The sequence below is a fragment of the Heliangelus exortis genome, chromosome 8, assembly GCF_036169615.1.
Source record: "Heliangelus exortis chromosome 8, bHelExo1.hap1, whole genome shotgun sequence".
Classification (NCBI taxonomy): domain Eukaryota; kingdom Metazoa; phylum Chordata; class Aves; order Apodiformes; family Trochilidae; genus Heliangelus; species Heliangelus exortis.
Genome location: NC_092429.1, coordinates 22,426,987 through 22,448,141, shown reverse-complemented (window position 1 = coordinate 22,448,141; position 21,155 = coordinate 22,426,987). Strand labels below are relative to the sequence as shown.

Sequence of the window (21,155 nt, the reverse complement as noted above, 5' to 3'; positions counted from 1 at the left end):
GCTTGAGGGTGTATGTTTTCAAAAATGTCTGATTTAATATACTGCAGCCAAGATGTATGTATGTTTGTTTGGTATTTAAATCTATTTATTTATTCTAAAACCTAGCAGCTCTTGTATCTGAAATATTGTAAGGCTTTTGTGCCTTGAAACAGACTTAAAACTTGGAAAGAGGAATTTTCTCACAACAAAGGTTGTGAAAACTCACTTAAACTTAAATGCATCTAACAAAGAGGTCAGATGTGCTTAACAGAAATTGCTGGAGCTTCGCAGCCAAGGTGGAGACTCACCTAAAGCTGTGTGAAGCTCTTGCATCTCTTAGTGCTGCCAGTGGTGTGTGCCCAGTGACTGTGAGTGCCTCAGCCTGTAGTGGAGGTGACTGAAATTGCTTTGCCTGAAGTAGCTTTCTCCACATACTTTGGATGGGCTGAAGCTTCTCTGTCTCTTAGAGAGTATTTATTTTTTTTAACAGTACAGGGAAGGGAGTGATCTGAGATGAATGTGGAAAGACAAAAGAAGAAGCAGACAGAAGAGTAGGATGGGACAAGAAGTCAAGTAATCCTTGAGGAGTGAGAGGATCTGGCTGGGAACAGGGAGTACAAGTGGACTGGGACCAGCTGGTGAGCACTTTTTGAGAGAAAGGAGACTGGGGAGGTTATGGCACAAGGTAGTAGAGAGACTGAGGAGTCAAAAAGAATGAGTAGAAGTGTAATGGATTGTGGAACTGTGAACTGGATATCCTAATACCAGCCATTGAGTTTAAAGAGCTAAATTGTTGCTGGAGAGCAGGACAGACTGGGCAAGGATCCTAGAGGCAGAGAAACTGTTTGCCAGGAAGATGAGAACCTGGATGGGATAACAGACTGGCTGAGAGCAGAATGCTGTTGTGTAAATGAAGAAAATGGGATGAAGTGACAGAAATTGGGTAGGGACAGGTCTGGGATGGGGGCAGAGAAGAGGCAGGTGGTGTAGGAATTACAGCTCAAATACAGGAGAGCACAAAGGAGAAACTTTCATGTAAACTACTGCAAATGTAGAATGGGACTCAAGGTTCAAGAGTGCTGCTGCTCTGTTACTACTGACAAAAATCAGTGAAGACCACTGGCAGTACCCATCTGTGTTACCTGATGATAACTGTGGTGTACAAGCTACTTGTCAAGCTGCAATAATGGCTGTGGCTGTAAAAGTGTCAAATCTGGTAAACTCTGCATAGCAATATAATAGCTTGCATCTGTGTCCTATTTTTATGTTTTTTTGAATCTAGTTAATTTCTTATAATCTAAGGGAGCAACTCAAGGGTTTGCAAAATCGAGCATTTAAAGGCTAGAAAATCCTTCAACTGAATATCTTGCACTCCAGCAAAAGTTACAGGTTTATTTCTTCTTTGAAGAGCCACTGCTCTGCTCAGTGGTGAGGGTGCAGCTGCCCTGGGTGGGAATCCTGGCAGTGCAGGACATGCACCTCACGCAGCATCTGCTGCAGTGGTCATTTCCAAGGCAGGGAATTCCAGACAGACAGAGGTTTCATGGTGAATCCAATTGAATGTTCTTCCAAAGATCATGCTTTCTTACTGTCTCTGGTACTGTTCTTAAGGGATACTGTGTAAACCATTCCAAACTCTATTTTTTTGGTGGGCATTGCAATTGCTTATTCTGTATTTCTGATAATCAAGGTAAAACTCTGGGATTTGACTTGTAAAAGTACTGAGCATTCACAGCTTTATTTGTTCTGAGTGGAAACTGTGCTTTAAACTGTCATGAAGCTAAGTACATGGAGAAAGAGGTGCTTAAATTGGTGCCAGAATTCAATAACACTTTTCATCTTTGCCCCCTGCCCCGTTCCAATCTGTGGATATTACAACCTCATGATTTCTAAAGCCATTTGAGGAGATAAACTTCACAAATTTTATTTTATTAATTCCAGTGGTGCATACTAAGAAGCTGTACCCCTCCCTGAAACTTAAAATTTATAATAGATTTTGAATAGTGCACAATAAATAGAGCCTACAGGCATTTTCAAACCACTCATTAGTTGAGTGTCATGAATGAATGGGAGACTGGGCTTTTGACATAAAGAAAACAGAATTGAAAACTGCAGGGACACACACTTTTAAGGAGGAGAAAATATGGTGGCTTTAATGCTGAAATTTTTCTTCTAATGTATTTACATACAAATACTTGAGATTCCGATTGTGGAAAAAGTATTTTTACAGTAGTCTTTTGTGCATGTTTGTGTATTGTCTTTTCACCATAATGATTTATCATGATCTCTGAATGCAAATTTTAAAAGATGAATTCTGGTTCTTTTGGTTTGTGGCAGTATTTGTGTTTCTCATGTGCTTTTTTCCTTTTATTTTTTTTTTTCTCATGACAGCTAGATATAAAGAGCAACCCCCATCCCATTCCCTTGCCCTCCCACCATGCAGAACCTCCTGACTTGTAGTCTTTGTGTAGCATATGGTAGCATATGATTTATAATATAGATACTTCAGTACCTTGCTGCAGCTACATAATTGATAAGTGTTAAAAACGTTAAAATACTTTTCATCTGTATTTGGGAATTTTTATTTTTTTTTTTACATTCTGTATCACCTTTACTCTTGGCATTTTTGTGTATTCACTTTTGAAAAGGCTTAAAGATAGATTGTAGCTTGAAGGAATATGTGATATGTTAGGATATTGTAATATGGTATGTGCTAATTATAGGTCAAACTAAATTCTTTTTCTGTGTCTTTATAAAGAAGAAACTTGGGACTTTGAATCAGTCAGGCTGGGTATAACCACGGGGATCACTGGGGTGGGACTTGTCAGACAGCCTTGTTAGGTTTCCTGTGAATTCCTGTGACTGCCCCCTGAATAATAAAAATAAATGGGAAGATTTTCTGCTAAAATAATTAGGCTATTAATGCTGTTTTGCCTTGTGGACAGCAGTCTTCTCAGACATCACACCTGAAGCTATTCTGCCAGCTGACTGGCTGCACTTGTGGAGAGAGTAACAGAGCCAGTCAGCTATGGAAAGGTAACTTGATGTTAAACAACACAGGCTGTTCAAAGAGCTCCAACTGGGGCAGAAACACTTGGGGTATTTCATCATCATCTTTGCCCACTGATGTTAGAATTGTCTGTCTCCATGAACCTTTAACAAGCCTGGAAAATGGAAAAAAAAATTAAATAATAGTTCTGGGTGCTTTTCTTGTTGAAACGTCCAGTAAACAGTACTTTGAGGTTATTTATAGGTTTTCACAGTTGTTTTTGAAAAAAACCTGCAGTGTCAGTGTTTGTGCTATATGAATAACTTGCTGAGAATGAGGTTTTGAATTTTTCTGCCTTACTTGCAGTTAAAAAAAAAAAAAGTTTTCCTCTGTATTTACTGTGTTATGCTGTTGCTTTTTGCTAGGAAGTAGAATTAATGATTCAAGCATGAGTTTCACCTTTTCATGCTGTACCAGTTTTCCCAAGGGAATTCATTGGAAAGAGATGCATGTAAACAGATATTACTTAAAAATGTGGCTCTGTGTTTTAAGAATCCCCACTCAGTGGTAACAGCAGAGACAATGAAAATGATGAAGTATTGGAAATTTTATTTTACTGGCTCTGCAAGTAGATTTGATTTCAGCAGGTGATCTTTATCTCTGAACACTGTATCTTCTTGCTTTTTTTACATCAGCAAAAGTGTTAGGTGGAACAGAGTCACTGTAGGTTGACTGCTCAATAAGAAAAAAGAGTCCTTGCAAAGGCAGTTGGATAAAATAAAAAAATACAAAAATTTATATAAAAAATTATGTTGCTCAGAGCTTTCTAAAGGATCCGAGTTTAATTATGACTCTTACTAACAGTGATTAAGTATTAGTATGAAAGAATATATATTTAAAATGGTGAATATGACAATTTTGGCTTGTTTTAATGACAAAGCTTTTTATGTTTTGTAAGTAGGTGTCTTTATTTTGATTGTGTCTGAAAAAAATTGTGCTTGAGAAGTTGCTTCTATCTCAGTTTTGTGGTGTGAGTGTGGTAGTTTATTTAGGAAAGATCATGGTTTCATTCTACTGATGTAGCCCTCTTCTAGCAGGTATTTCTGTTAGTACAGTTGTCTTGTCTACTAGTATATATGTAGTTGTGTTTGTGCCTTACACTTTTGTTGCTATTGATTAAATAAATTTACTTGTTGTGTACTAAGATCACTAACAGATGGATTTTTTTAAAATGCTTTTTTTCCTGTGGATTCTGGAAGGGAAAAATAAATGTCTGGCATCTTCATTAACTGGAGGTGTATAAACAACTATAAACAAAAGTTGGAAAAAGAACTAGGTGAATATTTATTTTTATTACTTGCTTTATTGGTGAAGTAGTTCTTCCTTTCTATACATTCAGTTGGTAGATAGCAAATAGTTTGATTTTTTTGGGTACTTGTTCTATTTTTACAACTACGAGACAGCTGTTACACTTGAAATGTAGGATGCATTGGATGAATGAATGCACTGTGGTGGAAAGTTCTATTTTTGTTCTGTATAGAAAATAAGGAAAATTAGCATAAAACTTACCATCCTCTAAAGAGATGGGTGGCTGAATTCATGAATGCACAGAGCCAGACAAAACTCCTGGGATGCAGCTTTCCTACTACAATTACACAGCCTTGTAAATATGAAAGTAAAACTTAAGTAGAAACTTCATTTCTATATAGGGGAACCTCTGATCTTTACTCTGAAATGCAGAGATGTTGAAGCCCATCTTCACTGGTCTCTTTTTGACCCTGCACTCCCTTTCCAGTTCTGGTTTGTTTCTCTTATATTCACAGAGTGAGAACTGCTTCCATAATTTCCTGTTACAGCTGCCAGGATCCCTCTTTCCTCTCTCTGTTCTTTCTGCCAGGCCATATTAAAACAGACTCCCAAAGAAACACAGGCAGAAGTGCCCAAGAACTTAATTTCATGCTACTTGGAAGTTCCTTGTGATGATCCCTTCTGCATCACTTTCCTCTTGATGAAGTTCAGATTTCTTCTCACAAATACTTGGTTGTTGAAGCACTGTGTCCTGATAAGTCTATGCAATAAAACTTATCAACCACCCTCCTCCTTTATATTTTTGTAACCCAGAGGTGAGGTAGTGAGAGCAGGTGCAATCAAGATCCACATCAGAATATGAGATAAAATTATTATTTTTGATTTGCTTTTCCCCCAGATCCTCTCAGAAGACAACTCTAGCCTAGAGCATGCACAGTGAAAAATCCAGATGTTCTTGTGGGCTCACTTGACAGTTTCAGAGACTTTTTATTTTTAATAACAACTGTGCAAAATTTAGGTGATGATTTTATCACCTTCCAGTAAGGTGTAAGTCTCTTGCTTCCTTTGGTCTACTTTGTACCCTGAACACTTGCTGGAATTTTTTTAAAATATTTTTTTATTTATTCCTAGTTTTTTCCAATTCAGTGAGGTCTAAGCCAGACTAAATAACACCTTAAAATTCTGTGAGACAGTTAGCATCAGAACTGAATGTTAAGGTTTTTTTCAAGCATGATTGCTGAGACATAGGCAGGAAAAGGGGCAGTGGACATATCCTGGAGCACAGGAAGTTCCACCTCAGCACAAGGAAAAACTTTTTTACTATAAGGGTGATGGAGGACTGGACCAGGCTGCCCAGAGAGGTTGTTAAGTCTCCTTCTCTGGAGACTTTCAAGACTCACCTGGACACATTTGACCTGTCATAGGTTATCCTGCTTTGTCAGGGGGCTTGGATTTGATAGTCTTCAAGGTCCCTTCCAACCCCTAACATTGTATGATTATAAATCTGAAATACCCAAAGGAACTGAAATCATTTGTGCTCACTGTTCTTCCTGTTCTACAGGAAATCTTTGGCTTTTTTCATGAAAGCCAAGCATAGTCCTGCATGTTTGCTTTATTCAGTATTCTCTGAACTGTGCTTGCTAAGACTAGATAAAATAATTTCCTAATTGCTGTCACTTTTACCTTCAGAATTTGACCTTTAAAACATCATCTTTTGAAACTTGGTGTAGTATTTCTTGCTTTTATACTGACTTTAAACGTTTTTTTCCCTGTCTGTTTTACACGTTTTTTTAATGCCTCCAAGAAACTGAATGGCATATGCTGTTTGGGTGCAGGGCAGCTATATTTAACTTTACTAGCATTAAAGCATTTGGGAATGTTTACTTTTCCTTTCAGTAATTCATTAAAGAAAACAGGAGAGCTCTGTTTTCCAATAATGAGACTGCTCCGTCATCCTGTAAAAAGGGACTAAAAGACAAACTGATGATACTTTACCTGCCTACCTTAGAGATCCTTCAGGCATTTGAATAGCAAATTTATGACCACAAAAACTTCCAGTTGCATTAAGTGACTGAAACACAGTTTTATCATGACCTTTCAAAGTAGTTCTTTGTTTCTGTTCTCAACGCTGGAAATGTAGTGGGATATGGCTCTTGAAACAGTTCTGGCTGGGAGACAGTGCTGCCTGAGCATGCCAGGTATTCTTTGTTCATCTCATACAACACCAGCTTGCAGCACTGCCCAGATGTTTAATACACATGTCCAAGTAGTTTCCATTTTTGCTCAGTTTCAACTATGTTTGGAAGTGTTCTTTCTTTTTGGAACAGGAATTTTTTTAGTGTTCAACACTACCAGGGCGGTTGGCTGAGGAGTATCAGGGCTGTCCTTTGAGCCTCAGACAGGTGGTTGAAGCAGAACAGTAAAATGCTGGAGATCAGAGCACTTTAAGAAGCTTTATGTCAGGCTGCATTCCTTTGAAGTCAAATTAGGGCAGGTTATAGCAATTTGTGTACAGTGGGAGATAACATCATCAAGTTAACTTCATGTACTTGACCATAGGATGCTTGAGACATTACAGCACTGGGCAGTGAATTAGTTTCAGTATTAATTGTTTGTGGTGCTCCTACCCTCTTCTACAACAGAAGTTTAAAAAAATTACTGTTTTGGCATCATGTCTGTTGCCTTTTGGCTTCTCTTTAGGTAGGGGGCAAACCCCACACCACTTAGACCACCTATATCTGCAGTTGATGTTGTGGAGTAGTTTAAAATGAAGGAGAGAGCAAAGGATTCTGCTTTGAGTGCAGCTAATATTTCCTGTATGAATTTAATCATACTGTATAGCATAAAATAGGCTTGATCATCAACTTTTTTTTTTTTTCCAAGGTACAGTTCTAAACAGGAGTGGGATTCCTTTCTTTACTGACTTCCTTGAAAATTAACACTGCCTTTTTTGGTAGTGGAGCCTTTTCAGCTCTGTTTTGGCTGTTGGCAGACAGCAGGCCAAGAAAATATTGACAATATGCATTTTGAATGAAGAAAGTAGTGTAATCTATCACTACAGAAAATAATGTTCAACTAATTTATTTTTAAGAGAGGGGATTATTTTTAAACCTATACAAGCAAAAATGGTGCCTATTTCTTTGTTTAGTTTAAACATTGTTAGCAAATCTAGCAGCTTTCTTTTTTGCATCCTCTTTAAATGGATAAATTCTACAGGGTTGATAATATTATTAATGCTTTCAGGAAGGGAAGTTACTATCATGCAAAATCATTAATGGCTTCAGGTGAATGAGAAGACATCTTAAAAACTGTTGTTATGTGGCATGTTTGTGCTGTAAGAACTGAGGCCAATGATGAGTGCATCATCAGCTACATTGTTATAGATGGCAATAATAATAAATAATATTATAATAAGAATAAAAGAATAAAATAATAAATAATAATAATAAGAATAAAATGTTAAAATGTTAGAATTCTTGTACTTAAAGACTTTGAAAGTACAATGATGTGCTCTAAGTACATCGGAATGGAAATATGTAATGGAAAATTTTCCCATTTCAGACATTTTGTGAATGGTGTTTTATCACTGCTTGTGCTTAGTTTTGAGTTAAACATCCTGAATTATTGTGTTTTTTTTTTTTAGTAAAGTACCTAGTTATAATTATGATAATCTCAGAATGCATTTTAAATCAAGGAACCATGCTTTCATGTGCACATACTTACATGCATAGAGTGTTTGTTTTTAAATGAAAAGAAACTTGGTCTCCATCTTCCTGTTGACATCAAACAGTCCTCTGATATGCAAATCCAACTATGGGGAGAACAGATACACAGAGTTTGTTTGGATTCAGTCCAAGACTGAGAGAAAATTATATTTAAAGAATTAATTTATATGCTTTGCCTAATTTAAATGAAAATGCATTTTGAAAAATCGCTAAAACTAAAAGCATTTTGGTGAAATGTTGTGATCCTTTGGGTGCCTGATGCATTTTGCTATAGCTGTTTTATAAGCATCTTATACTCCTGCATGTCTCTATGATGTGTAGATGCATCTTTCAACTTCAGTCACACATTTTAACATGGTATTGGAAAGTATTTTTGTTTTTCCAGAGTAATGAGTGTTCTTATGGGAACTTTGTGCTAGTAATAATATGTATTTTTATTGTGTGTTTAACTTTAAAATCTATCATAGTACAATTTAAAAAAAAAAAATTAAGTAAGCAAAAATTTTTCAGTTGTTTTACCTTCAGCTACAAAATTTTTAATGATCAAGCTTGTGTTTCAGTGTTGGCTGAATTCCAGGTTTTCAGTATGTATTTTTTCATGACTGTATTGTTCCAGTCCTTGAATGCAATATTGGAAGGAGATGAGTGTAGCACAGCATAATTGTTTCACTGAAGCTTTACAGGCTATTGAACTGTTACCATTTATTGGTAATGGTTATTTATACGTGATGGAAAATACTTGAACAGGAGTTAGATCACTTTGAAATTTTCAGAAATCACAATTCCTTTAGTCCCCTTTAATGTATTGCAGAAGTTCTAAGACTAATCTGAAGGGTTTTTCTTACATGATCTTTGTTTGTGATTGTGCATCACTGTTGTTTTTCTCCTCTGTAAAAAATGAGGATATAGGATATGGAAATCAATGTTGATAAAAGGAAGTGTTTTGTTTGGGAGGTTCTGTGGCAGTGTCTGACCTTTATTTGTTCTGTGGCCACTTACTCTATCCTAAACTATTCTGACCACATTAATCCTCCACTGAGGATTACTAAATAACATGTAAATCCTTTAATTTTTTATTTTTTTATAGCATTTTATTTTATTAATGTAATTTGTGGTTCTTTGTGTTGACTGGCTTAAACACACATGTTCATGGTACACGTATGCATATATTTAAGGGAAAAACTTTAGGTATCAAGAACTTTTGTCAAGCCTTTCTCATTAGGTTCTGCTTTTAGGTGTTTGCTTTTTAAATGAAGGATTTTCTATCTTCAGTCATTAAATGAAAGTTTTAAATTTTAATATTCAGTGTCCATCATTTTTTTCTTTAAGCATTTTAAGAAACAGAAGAGGTTGATCCCCGAGAGAACAGTTTGGAAGTACTTTGTTCAGCTTTGCAGTGCCTTGGAACACATGCACTCACGTCGGGTTATGCATAGAGGTAATATAGGATCAAAGATCATTTATCTTTACTAAACCTTTGACTGTCTGAGAATTAAGCTGGGTCAGTGCCAATGACACCAAATAATGTCATGCTGGGATCACACAACTGGCGCAGTGAATGTTTCTGTAATGTTTTATATGTCATGGAAAAGTGTGGCTGAAATTCATGGCTCCCATTTGTTTGCAGCAGTGGCTTCCTGATACCAACTTTGCAAAGCAGATGGTAGTGCTGTAAGTGATGGAGATCCTGCCACTGCTGCCACTTTGCTTGCTCAGTTAATTTTTCTGTGTCTTATTTTCTGCCCTGTAGTTACTCATCTATAGACATCTGCCTTTTGTTTTTTCTAACTGTTGTTACCTGCATTCTTGCACAGCTTTTCGTCCATTCTTTTCATCTCTTGCACCTTTTTCCCCCTACAAAAGTATCTGTCTTCTGGTGATGTATATGCCCTGCTCTCACTCCTTTGTCTACTGGTCTATGTGCAGCTGTGATCATCTTCTCTGCTCCTCTCTATTTCAAATCTGTGTCAAGTACTGTGTCCTAACAGCCCTTATAGTTGCCAGCTGTCCCTGTCAGGTACTAAATCTCTTTTACCCATTTTAAACCTCTGTACTGCTATTTCCTCTGTATGTTGTCTTCGTTCTACCTTGTAATTCTGAGTCAAAGAAAACAGGTCATAGTATAGCTGCTTCTCAGATGTACAATTTTTTTTTTTTTTCCTTGGAAATCCCTCTGGCTAAAAGTTGCAAGTTGTGTATGGGCTGTCTCTCAGGGTTCTGGTAAAACTGCATGTTTTAGGTAGGTGACTTCCTTCTGCTGTGATGCAAATTGTTGCCTGAAAGCAAAAGTCCCTTGATCTCTGCTGAGCTTTGTCATTTGCTGGTAGAGATGTTGCACCCTTCAGCAGATCCACTTAGATGCCCTTGCAAATGGCTTTGCCTTGTGATTCTCCTTTTTTTTTTTCCCCCCTTTATGCATTTGTTCAGTTACCTGAAAGTGCAAAGTATACAAAGAGGATGTAAAATTACAAATTCTTTCCATAGGACTTAGATATCTTTAATGCTGTCATGACTAAACTAATTTGAATATATTTTAGCTCAAAACCAAGAAGAGTTTAAATTCCTTAAACTGAAACACTACCTTTGAAGCTTCTGGTAAACCTAAAGATTCCATGGTTACATACCAAAACCAGTGGCAATTAAAGCTATTTTTAAGTTGAGCTTCAATCTCTGTTGGATTGTTACACAAAGGGTGATCCAGACTCCTGAAAACTAGGTCAAATAGAAACATAATGTAATTGCTTCTGTATTCCTCTCTAAAGCTGAAAAGGTTTTGTAACTTTTTTGTTGGAAACCTGAAAACATTGGTGTTTGAAAGGTTATTAACCATTCCTTTTCCTTTACCCATATTTTATGCAAATTGTAATCCCCTCTTATCACAGCTAAGGGATTTTCTGTAAATACAGAGCAACAGTGCATTGCTCTTGAGCCAAGTAAGAACTAAGCACACTCACTGAACAAATATCAGGTCAGTTTATTTAGAAAACTAACAGAATAGCTACCTTGTTAAAAATCATAAAATAAGAAACCTTTGCTGTTGTCTCTAAAGGATTGGATTAAAACTTAAACTGAATATTACTTGTGAAAAATAACTATCTAGGGTATACATCATTACTTTTCTTTGTTTCTGCTTGATTAGCCCAGTTCCATTGACGAGTTCTAATAACCATTCTCCTGGGTAAAGCTTGCTTGTTTTTTATTTTTTTAATGTCTGCTATTAAAGAGAATTGGTTACCTATTTCAAATAAATACCAGGCTACCGTAGGTAATCTGATTAGCAAAATTGATGCAAAACATGTTTTATGGTTCTTGGAAACATTTTTTGGTCTCTTACTTAAGATATAATGAGAGGTTTTCTGGTTCTAATGGAAGTCCTTTTATGTAGGTTACATACATAAAGTAGTAATGAACTCCCTGTATATGCTTCTCTGGGTGTGGAAGGTTTTTGTTTTGGTTATTACTGTTTGTTTGTTGTTTCTCAAATACTTTCCTTGGTTTAATTTTTTTCTTGAGTGATGTTTGTACTATTAAAAGACCTAATTTGAAATTCTGAATCCCAAACTTGATCCTTCTGAACAGCACATTCAAGTTTTGTTAGTAGTAGCTGTAAATAAAAGCTTCTCTCCATTTGTTATTAATAGAGCAGTAGCTTTTCTTGCAACCTCATCATGACTTTTAAATGTCTATTTTTTTCTATTTTTTTCGTTTTTTTAAATTTTTTTCCAGATATAAAGCCAGCCAATGTGTTCATTACAGCTACAGGGGTAGTAAAGCTTGGAGACCTTGGACTTGGTCGATTTTTCAGCTCCAAAACCACAGCTGCACATTCTTTAGGTAAGCTTCCTCTGAGGTACAGGGGTTTGGGAGGTGGGGTTTTTTATGTGGTGGAAATGTTGTGACCACAATGAGAAGGAATAAAAGGGTTAGGTCCAGCTAAAGGTTTTCTTAAATATTAGTAAAAATCACCATGGACAAATACAGAAAAGCTGTAACTGGGGTGTCACTTTCAGCAGTACAGCTTGCTGGGGTTTTTTTGGGGTGTCACCCACCCCCTGCCCGACCACCACCCAGCTTTGTTGGAATCATTGGATGTATTTTCTTGGCCCCAGACAAGTTCTTGTGACAGCAGTGTTTTCTTCAAATGCTGGAAAAATTAAGGTAAAAAATGTGGAGGCACTGTTTAAAATGCATTTTAGCTTTAATCACTGTTGGAAAGAATTTAGTAATTCTATGTGCTTACTTATATAGGTAGCATTGATGGCGTGTTGATTATATGCTTTGAAATGGCTATCAGTGGAGCTTCCTTGGTTTAAGGTGGAGTTTCTTGATAAGAGCCAAATAAGTAAGAGGAGAGATCAGAATAAGGTTTTATGAGCCATAAAAACCTTAAAAACAAAATTCCAAAACCAGGCAACAAAAACAAACCCAAGAAAACTCACTTTCATAAGAACAGAAAAAACTTCCTGAAATGCACAATTTATTCTTTGCTAGCACACAAAAATAATGTTGTTTATCTGTTTTTCCACACAAAGTTTTCATATTGTTTGTGTGTGGAAATGGACAGTTAAGAAGCCTTTAAAAAAGAAAAGTAAAAGTTTTGCATCTGTTTTTAAGTTTAAACGTAGGGAACAGACAAATGAAAGTATCTAAGAGAATCTTTCTTAAAGATAAAAGCTTTTTAAATAGACTAGCATCTGCTTTAAAGAAAAATGTAATAATTAGTGTTTATAGAACTGTTATGTAGGGTTTTTTAGTTAAGAAAAAAATTCTTCTCTCTGGCTGTCTAGTGGTTGCTGAATTCAACCTGTTCACTGACTGCAGAGGGTGTGAAATGAACTTTTAGACCTCTCAGGAGCAGGGCCCAGGGTGGCAGCATTCAGAATTGTCTTGTAGTCCTTGCAAAAGAGTTCTGTGGCAGGCAGAGAACCTTCCTGAGACTTGATACAGAGAGGTAGCTCGGTGAGAATTTTGGAAAAACATCAGTGACAATGCTGTAATTAGGCACTTGGATATTTTTATGTTTGAAAGGAGTGCATGACAAGGAAAATAATATCTAGGAAAGCCAAGAAAAATTCAGTATGCTTACAGTGTCTGTGTGTGTGTCTGTGTGTGTGTGTGTGTGTGTGTGTGTGTGTGTGTGTGTGTGTGTGTGTGTGTGTATACACATATATTCAGAATACTTAGGGCTGTTGGACACACAAGGTTGTGTTTGCTCAGATGCTGATGTTTCTAATTATTAGACTATGAAGTATCAGAATTCTTGGATTAAAATACACTATATTTATCATAATCATCTCCTAATTTAATTTTATTCAGATATTCCCAGTTATCACTACAGTGTGGAAAAAGAGAGGATTGTTGTTCAGCGTGTTTGTACCACGTATGAGGTGTGGGCAATACTTGTCTCAAGAGCCATGAAAACCTATTTTAAAAAGGAAATTTTTGATGTGATCCTTATTTCCTGGACTTCCAGCAAGCCTTTGGTCACTCTTTTTTGCCTTCATGTTTTTATCATGTTCGGTGCATGCCAGTACTGGTACTGTCAAAACTGTGAGTGCCTGTTGAGATCTTAATAGAACTGAGGTGAAACTCACAATCTTGCACTACTATAAAAGAGGAGAAGCAGTGACACCAGGCTGGAAGTGTTCTTGGGTTTGACACTGAAGTTCAGAGACAACCTCTTCAGTTCTGCTCTCAGTTGATGACACAGTGCATCATATGAAGTTCTGCTGTTGATGCTGCCATCAGAGCCCAGTGGCCACCTCTGGCAGCACTGCAGAGATCTTATTTAAATATTGGGTTGTGCTGCTGCTTGCAAATGGAAGGGTGTAAATGAGCAGCATGAAGAGGGATCTGCTCTCCTGGTCTGTATTTGCAGGAAGCTGTAAATTCTGATCTGGGGGTAGGAACACGTGAAGAAGGCAAAAGTCAGCTGTGAGGGTGGGAGAGCTAGGCTTGTGTTCTGAGGAAGAAGTGAGGAAGTTCAAGAAACAAACTGCTTCAACCCTGGGTTATTTTGGCTCATGACAGGGGAATGGTTGAAAAGGGACTGAAGACTGAGCTAGAGCTGAAAAAGTGTAAAACCCTTTAAAGCTCATCTCTTACAAATACAAGGTCATCCAGGGAGTGGAGTGGAGTGGGATGGAAGCTTTGTTTCTAATGTTGGGTGCTGGCTCTTGGTAGAGACCTCTTCTCCTACTTGCCTTTAATTATTACCCAATGTCAGAATTCAGCCTAGGAAGAAGGTTTTGTTTAGCTACTAACTTCAGGCTACAGTGGTGACAGTGACTCTGATTTATCATGTCACTAGCAGAGACAACTTTTAAAAATTAATTTCTCACAGAGTTTCTAATGCTGTTTTTTCTGAAATTTCTTTCGAAGTTTTATGTTTTTATGATTCCATAAACCTTTGGTGCATAAAACCCAGTGAATTAAAAACATATGTAGCAATTTATACTTGTTTACAGGCATTATAAAAATTTCAGTAACAAACTAGATTCAGGCTTTCAGAGAGAAAGAAATGCACTAAAATTTTCATTAGCTACAGCTTCTAGCTGCTAATTATGACTAATACTGATTTCATAGGAATACTTGCTAGTGGTCCATTGTAAACAAGTGAAAATACTGCACCAGACAGGGTTTGGTGAATGTTCTGAACTCTTTTTAGACAGCGTTATCAAAACAGTAGAAAGTAAAAATTCTGTCCTTTTCTCTTCCATAGGAATTTCAAATCCAGTGCTGAGATGGTGTGCAGCACTGTTTTTCTGGGAACAGGATAAATTCTGCTTTAATACTCTCAGCCAAATGGTTCTGTGCACTGTACCCTCAGTGCACAGGAAGGCTACCAGGGAAATCTGCAGCTGATTCATCACAGTCATCAAAAAACCTGTGTTAAAGCAGTTCTTATTTTGTGTACAAAAAAATGAGTTCTCACAGTAGCTTGGAAAGCTGAAGGTAAATTACTGTGCTGTTGCAATGGTGCATTGTAAAGTAACCCAAGTCTATTTATAGATGATTTCTGCAGTTAGACTCTTTGCATAATGTAGGCCAGGCTGCAGGATTCCTTTGCATAAATGCAGTATTTTAGGTCCTATATCTGTGACTGAAGAAAAGCCTACAACTTAAAAATCTTCTACACCTATATTAAAATAAATAAGAATAAAAAAAAATTATAGTTATGGAGAATTTGTTGTGGGAGTGGTTCCTTACCCTCACTGTTCCATAACTGCAGCTTATTTGCTACTTTGCAGCATCAACAATTCATCTTGTTAAGCACTTGCCTGTCATATTGAACTTTGTGTTATAAAATTCCTGTGATCTCATGGACATTAAATCATTCATAAACTATATCTTATGATTACATAAATAAACTAGGCCTTGTTTTTTTTTAACTGGCATCTTGTTTTGGAATTCTTTGAAAATCAGAACAGTTACTAAAGTGATTTTATCACCCCTTCCAGAACTTGGATAGTTTTATATTCCAATGCAGGCAATGTCAGTAATAATTATATGGCCTTTTAAAAGAATAGTCTATTTTTTAGAACACCTTTTGTATCAGCCATTACATGGTTTTGTAAAAGTATTTTTATCCCAGCTTAAAAATGCTTGAAAATGCTTAGAGTTACTGTATTTCATTCGACTCCTCAATGTATTGTTTTTCAAGTGAATGCACTCTCCATTTTAACTCAGCTGCAGTGTGAATTACTTGTTTCTGCAGGTAGTAAGATGGACTGTTTAGATCATAGTTTTCTTCTTTAGAATAGTTTCTTTGCATTTGATCCTTCAGATCCAGTTTCCTACCCTGCAATATCCACCTTTTCCAGTGTGTCCATTGCCTCTCCCAGTAGCAGAAAGCTTGAATGAAGAAACAACTTTCTGGATCTGCAGCATCTTTGAAGGGAGGGAGCTCTAGAGCAGTGGCAGATTCTGAGGAAGCAGTTTGTTTGACCCAGGCCATTTTCAAGGAGATTCAGTTCAGACCTGCAGGTTATCAGAGATGTGTAAATGCAAAAAGCAGAATACTCGAGTTACAGATTTTGTTCTTAAAATCATAGGTACTATAATGTGTTATGTCTTTGTCTTGTAATATCCCACTTTTGTATCTTCAGATGAGTAATGAAAGTTGCATATCTTTATAATATTGTAATGCTGTATTTCACTTCACAAAAAAACTAATGACCCAGCAAACATAATGTATAATCACATCGGGTAGTAGATTGCCAGCAGTACAGTGTTACACACAGATTGCTCACTGTTCTAGAGAATTGTTGCAATGCCTTCAGTAGTTCCTGATTGTCAGAATAATGAATCTTTTGTGTCATGTTCTGTTAAAAACCGTTTACAAGAAGTAATGTCTAGATGCTCAGGTTGTTTTTGTGATTCAATGACTAACAACTGTAATTTGAGTTCCTTTCACTTGTTGGTCATCAGGGGCTTCAGGTTGTATTGCAGTTAAGGTGTTACACTAGGCTAAATGCTGTAAAATGATAGCATGTGTTCTTCCTTTTCAGTATCATCAATCTTTCACAGTCATATCAGATCCCTAATGTATCAGCAAGCTTCCCAGAGCTACTGGTTAAAATTACCTTTGCTTTTGGTAAACTATGAACCTTCAAACCTCTGTGTTTTCAGCTGCCCCCTGTGGATTCTGTGAAGCCTCTTTCTGGCACATTACTCACTGCCAGCTACTTGTGTGATGTCTCAGAGCAGCGAAGGCAGTGCTGCTGTAACCAGCTAAGAATCTGATTGCTATTAAACTTATTTTTTGTTGTTAGATGAATTCTGCCATCAAAGCATGAGAATAATGCTAAGCCAGGGCATTTACTAATGGATGCAAAATACAGCTGGAAGTTTTTCAGAGGTGTCCAAGCTCACAAGTCCCTGGACTAAAAAAATTCACAGGGGAAGTACAACAGTAAGGATAATAGAATCAGAAACTTTAATTAGACAGCATTTGGCATGACACAGCTTTCATATTTTTAAGGTAACTGTCATTAAACACCCACTGAAGTATTTCTGTTAGCATTTAAGAACTGAGTTTCTCCTGGATATTCTAGTAGCTATTTTGGTGTTCTAGTCCACCCATCTGCCTGCCTACTCTTACACATCCTTTTTCACCATTCCTCTGTTGTGGGTGAATACAAACATCCCATGAGAGTAAATGGTTTTTGCAGTACTCCATCATTTTGAGTTGTCTTTCTCCTTTTAAGCTCTTGCTCTTTAGCAGTCTCAGTTCAGAGCTGCAGTGATTTCTCAGGCCAGCGTGAAGGGAGCCCCTGGGGAGAGGGAATGTGTCACCCTTTTCTTTCTCAGGGCTGCAAGTATCCCCTGAAATATTTAGGGGGGCATTGCAGGATGTAATATGGCACCTCTGTCCTTGCATATCTGTTAGAGAAGCATGTTTTCAGTTTATATTGGTTAGGAATATTTTTATCAATATTGCTTTCCAAGAAGGTAAATTGAAATTCTGGCTTCCCAGCTGCAGTAGGCTGACCTGGGATAAGTTGGTACTGGGTTTCCCAGTCAGAGCTGGACCTTTCAGATAGGAAAGTACATTTTTTGTTTGCTTGGTTTGTTTTTTTTTCCTCCCTGAGAAAGTATGACATAGTTTGAGATGTAAGTCTTTCTAAAAGATCAGAGTTTTGCTTTGATAACATGCCCTGACTTTTGCAAATGATTACAATAACATTATTGTAATCTGAGTGATTAATTAAAACTATTAACCTGATTACTCAGGTTTGGAATTACTTAGGTATTTGCTTTATCTCCATTTCCAGTAACCATACAGACATGAGTTTTGCATAGGTGAGACTAATTCAGAAGTGAAGAAGTGATACAAGATTTTTATGTTTATTAAAATAGTGTGAGGTTTATACTCTGATTTTCATAGTTTGCAATGAGAGTGCTGATTTTAATCTCTGGCTGTGTTCTGAGAAGTTTAGTTTTGAAATAAGGACAACTTGTCTGGAATTAACAGAAATCAGTTGGTTTTCATCATCAGGATTCAGTGCTTAAGAAAACATTCCCCTCAAAACTGAAGCAAAAATCTACACAGATCTGTGACTCTTTTGGTGTTAGGCAGTCAGTTTGGGGGGATACAGATAGTGACAGTGCACTACTGTTATTCTTCTTTTTTTTGTTATCTGTTACAAATGAACCCATCACTCACATACTTCTTTTATTTTTTTTAAATTTTATGTTTTTGCTTCTTTTGTTTGTTTTTGTTTGTTTTTGTTGTTTTTTTTTTTTAACAGAGCTGAAACATCTTCTAGAATTTCTCTCTTCCAAGTAATTTGTAACACAGATGGCTAAGGGTCTGATTAAAATCAAGGGGAGAGGAGGTGTCCTGGAATATCCAATTTAATTTGCTCTGGGACAGTCCTAGTAAATGCTGCTTTTTAAAAGCAGACGTCTCCAGAGCCCACAGCTCTGAGGCAGGATTAAGCTGGGACAGCCACAGATTTGTGAGGTGAAAAGCCCTCTCAGAGCCCAGTCCTGCAGCAGATGGCTGAATCTCTGATGGAAACCTCTGCTTCTGCTGGGCTCAGGGTTTTCCTGCCCTCCTCCTTGGGATGCTGAGGATCCCGGATTTCAGGCTCAGTTTTAGTTTCATATATTCAGACTGAATTGTGTTTCTTAGTTTCTAAAGCAGTTTTTGCAGATTTGTGTAGTCTCAAAAGGAAGTACAGACAAGTCATTAAGAAAAAAACAACCTGCATGAGTTATGGAAGAGATTTCTAGCTGCTTTTTTCTCCAACCACAATAACAATTTGTAAAAAAAGTGGGAATGTGTGTGTGTGCATGTAGTATGTTCCTTTAGTTCAGAAGAAAATAGTTATTCTGGTGCTTCTTTGAAAGCAAAAATTGGAAATATTCTATAAGTTAATAATTCTGGTAATTAGGTATTAATAATTAGATATTAGTAATTAGGTGTTAGTAATTAGATATTAGTTGTGAAAAAGTTGGATGAAATAGATATCTAGTTAATGTTTATTTCTATCAAACTGAGAAGCTGAAAGTGTGAATTAAAATTGTGTATAAAAAAAAAGAAATATAGAAGATGAAAAAAGATTTTCAGCCAGGAAAACTGTACTTTTGTTACTATGTAACAATAGAAATTTTATTTCAGAAATACTTTTGTGTATTTATTGCAGTTGGTACACCTTATTATATGTCTCCAGAGAGAATACATGAAAATGGTTACAACTTCAAATCTGACATCTGGTCTCTAGGCTGTCTGCTGTATGAGGTAATATTGATATATATAGTGAACTTAATAACACTGTGCTCCCCTATTATTTCCCCCCTCCTCCCTTCTCTGTATTAAGTACTGTTTTAGGATCCATTTCTATATTTTTGTTTGTTAGAAAAACATGTAGCCTTGTGGAAAAGTTCCTTTTTAGCTATTACATCTGTCTTTGATATTAGCAATGGGAGCTGTTATGGGGCTTCTGTGTACAGAATACTTCTGTTTGTGTGTGACTGAAGGTTTGCCTTTTACTGGCCTTGCTTTCAGGAAGGTAGCAAGACATTACAGCAGTTTGAGGATGGGACATAATTAAGGGGTTAATAAATGAATAATGGCAATAGATTGTTGAAGGTGTTTGAATGGCCTGTGATGATTGTATGAATTTGGTAAGAAATGCATTGAGAAATAGTAGGACTGCACTGAGTATACAACGAATGTTTTTTAAAAAACTGCATTATAGTTACTGTAACACAAGTTTCTCTGAAGTTACTTAAAGCCTAAGTAAAACAGAAAAAGGGTTTCTGTGTTGTTACCACTAGCTTACATTAGCTTTCAAGATCATGACTTTAAATTTTAAGCATTTTAAATTTTTCTACTCTTTCTTCTGCTCCAGTTGGTTAAACTATAATTATTGGCTAATTTCTTTATTAATACAAATTTATTTAGTAGGATATTGTATTCTGAGAAAATAAAGATGTAGGGCAAATAGAAACTGAGGCAAATGAAGGTGTGAAGGCAGGTTTATGAGGCAACTGTATCTTCAAAGTTCTTTGCCTGTCATTTGTGAATCAAAAGACTAAACACTTGTGTTGAAGGATGGAGGAAAAAAAATTTCTTTCCATCAGCAATGAAGCCTTTGCAGTCATGTTGGAGGTAAAAGCTGATACACCTGACTCAATTGGCATTTACCTGCAAGCCACCTGCCTCAGTGAGTCAGCAGAACTCACTGCAGGCATAGTCAGCAGGATCAGCAGCTCCTGTTGTTTTAGGATTTTATGGAAAACATTGTCAGCCTGTTCAAGTTGTGTAGTACTATTGTCTCCAGTAGTACTGCTTTGCCTTCTACCAGTGACGTGTTGTTTTAAACATTAGAAGGGCAAATAGCTATATTGCAGTTCTGCAGTATGTGTAGGTGCTGCCTCTTTATGTCTCAGACAATTCAGAGGAACGAAGTCTGATACCTGATAGCAACTATTTAGAAGTTTAAATCCTTAACTGAAACTTAATCCCATACTGGGATTCCTTAGTACAGACCATGGCAACTCCCATCAGTTTCAATGCTCCACTTCACACACTTGTGCAAGCAGCAGCCTAAACATAGCATAAAGGTAGATAATCTTTTCAATATCACTACTTTTTTATTTTCCTCTTAATGGTTTTCTTGAGGATTTTTTTTAAAACCTGGAAACAAACAAATCAAAATCTCGAGTAGCTAATTATTTATAAAATAAATATTGATAAGGTTAATTTTTCTTCTGTGTTACATGAAATAAAATTGCTGGATAGAATCAATATTACTTTTCTAAAGATACTTGTTTTGAGCTTGCTGCTTTAAGGCTCATCCAATATATTAGAGATCTACCTGAACACTAAATTTTTAATTTGATCTGGTAAATAATTTCAAATTGGCTAAATCCCTTAACTCCATATATTTCCTGAGCATCTCTAAATACCATATTTTTTTTTTAAGAAGTTCTGCCCTGGTGGTGTTTAAGTTGGTATGGTGGTGGGGGTTTTTTTGAGTTTGTTTTTTTTTTTTTTGTTGTTTTCTTGTTTTTGTAGTAAGAATAAAATAATTATTAGGATGCCTATTGTTGATATAAATTTATATACCTATGGTATATAATTATATATAATATATATAAATTATGTACCTATGGTATCAGTGCATGGGAGTGTCTTCAAG

The 21,155-nt window shown here is 36.5% G+C and overlaps 1 protein-coding gene across 2 annotated transcripts in view; it reads left to right on the top strand.

Moving 5' to 3' along the window:
* The window catches only part of NEK7 (NIMA related kinase 7), a 69,491-nt gene that overhangs the window by 36,568 nt on the left and 11,768 nt on the right, over positions 1-21,155 (top strand). For both annotated transcript variants that reach the window (XM_071751040.1, XM_071751041.1), the window contains exons 6-8: positions 9,331-9,439; positions 11,728-11,835; positions 19,155-19,249. In XM_071751040.1, coding sequence (XP_071607141.1) covers positions 9,331-9,439; positions 11,728-11,835; positions 19,155-19,249 — 312 coding nt within the window. The remainder of the gene's footprint in view (positions 1-9,330; positions 9,440-11,727; positions 11,836-19,154; positions 19,250-21,155) is intronic.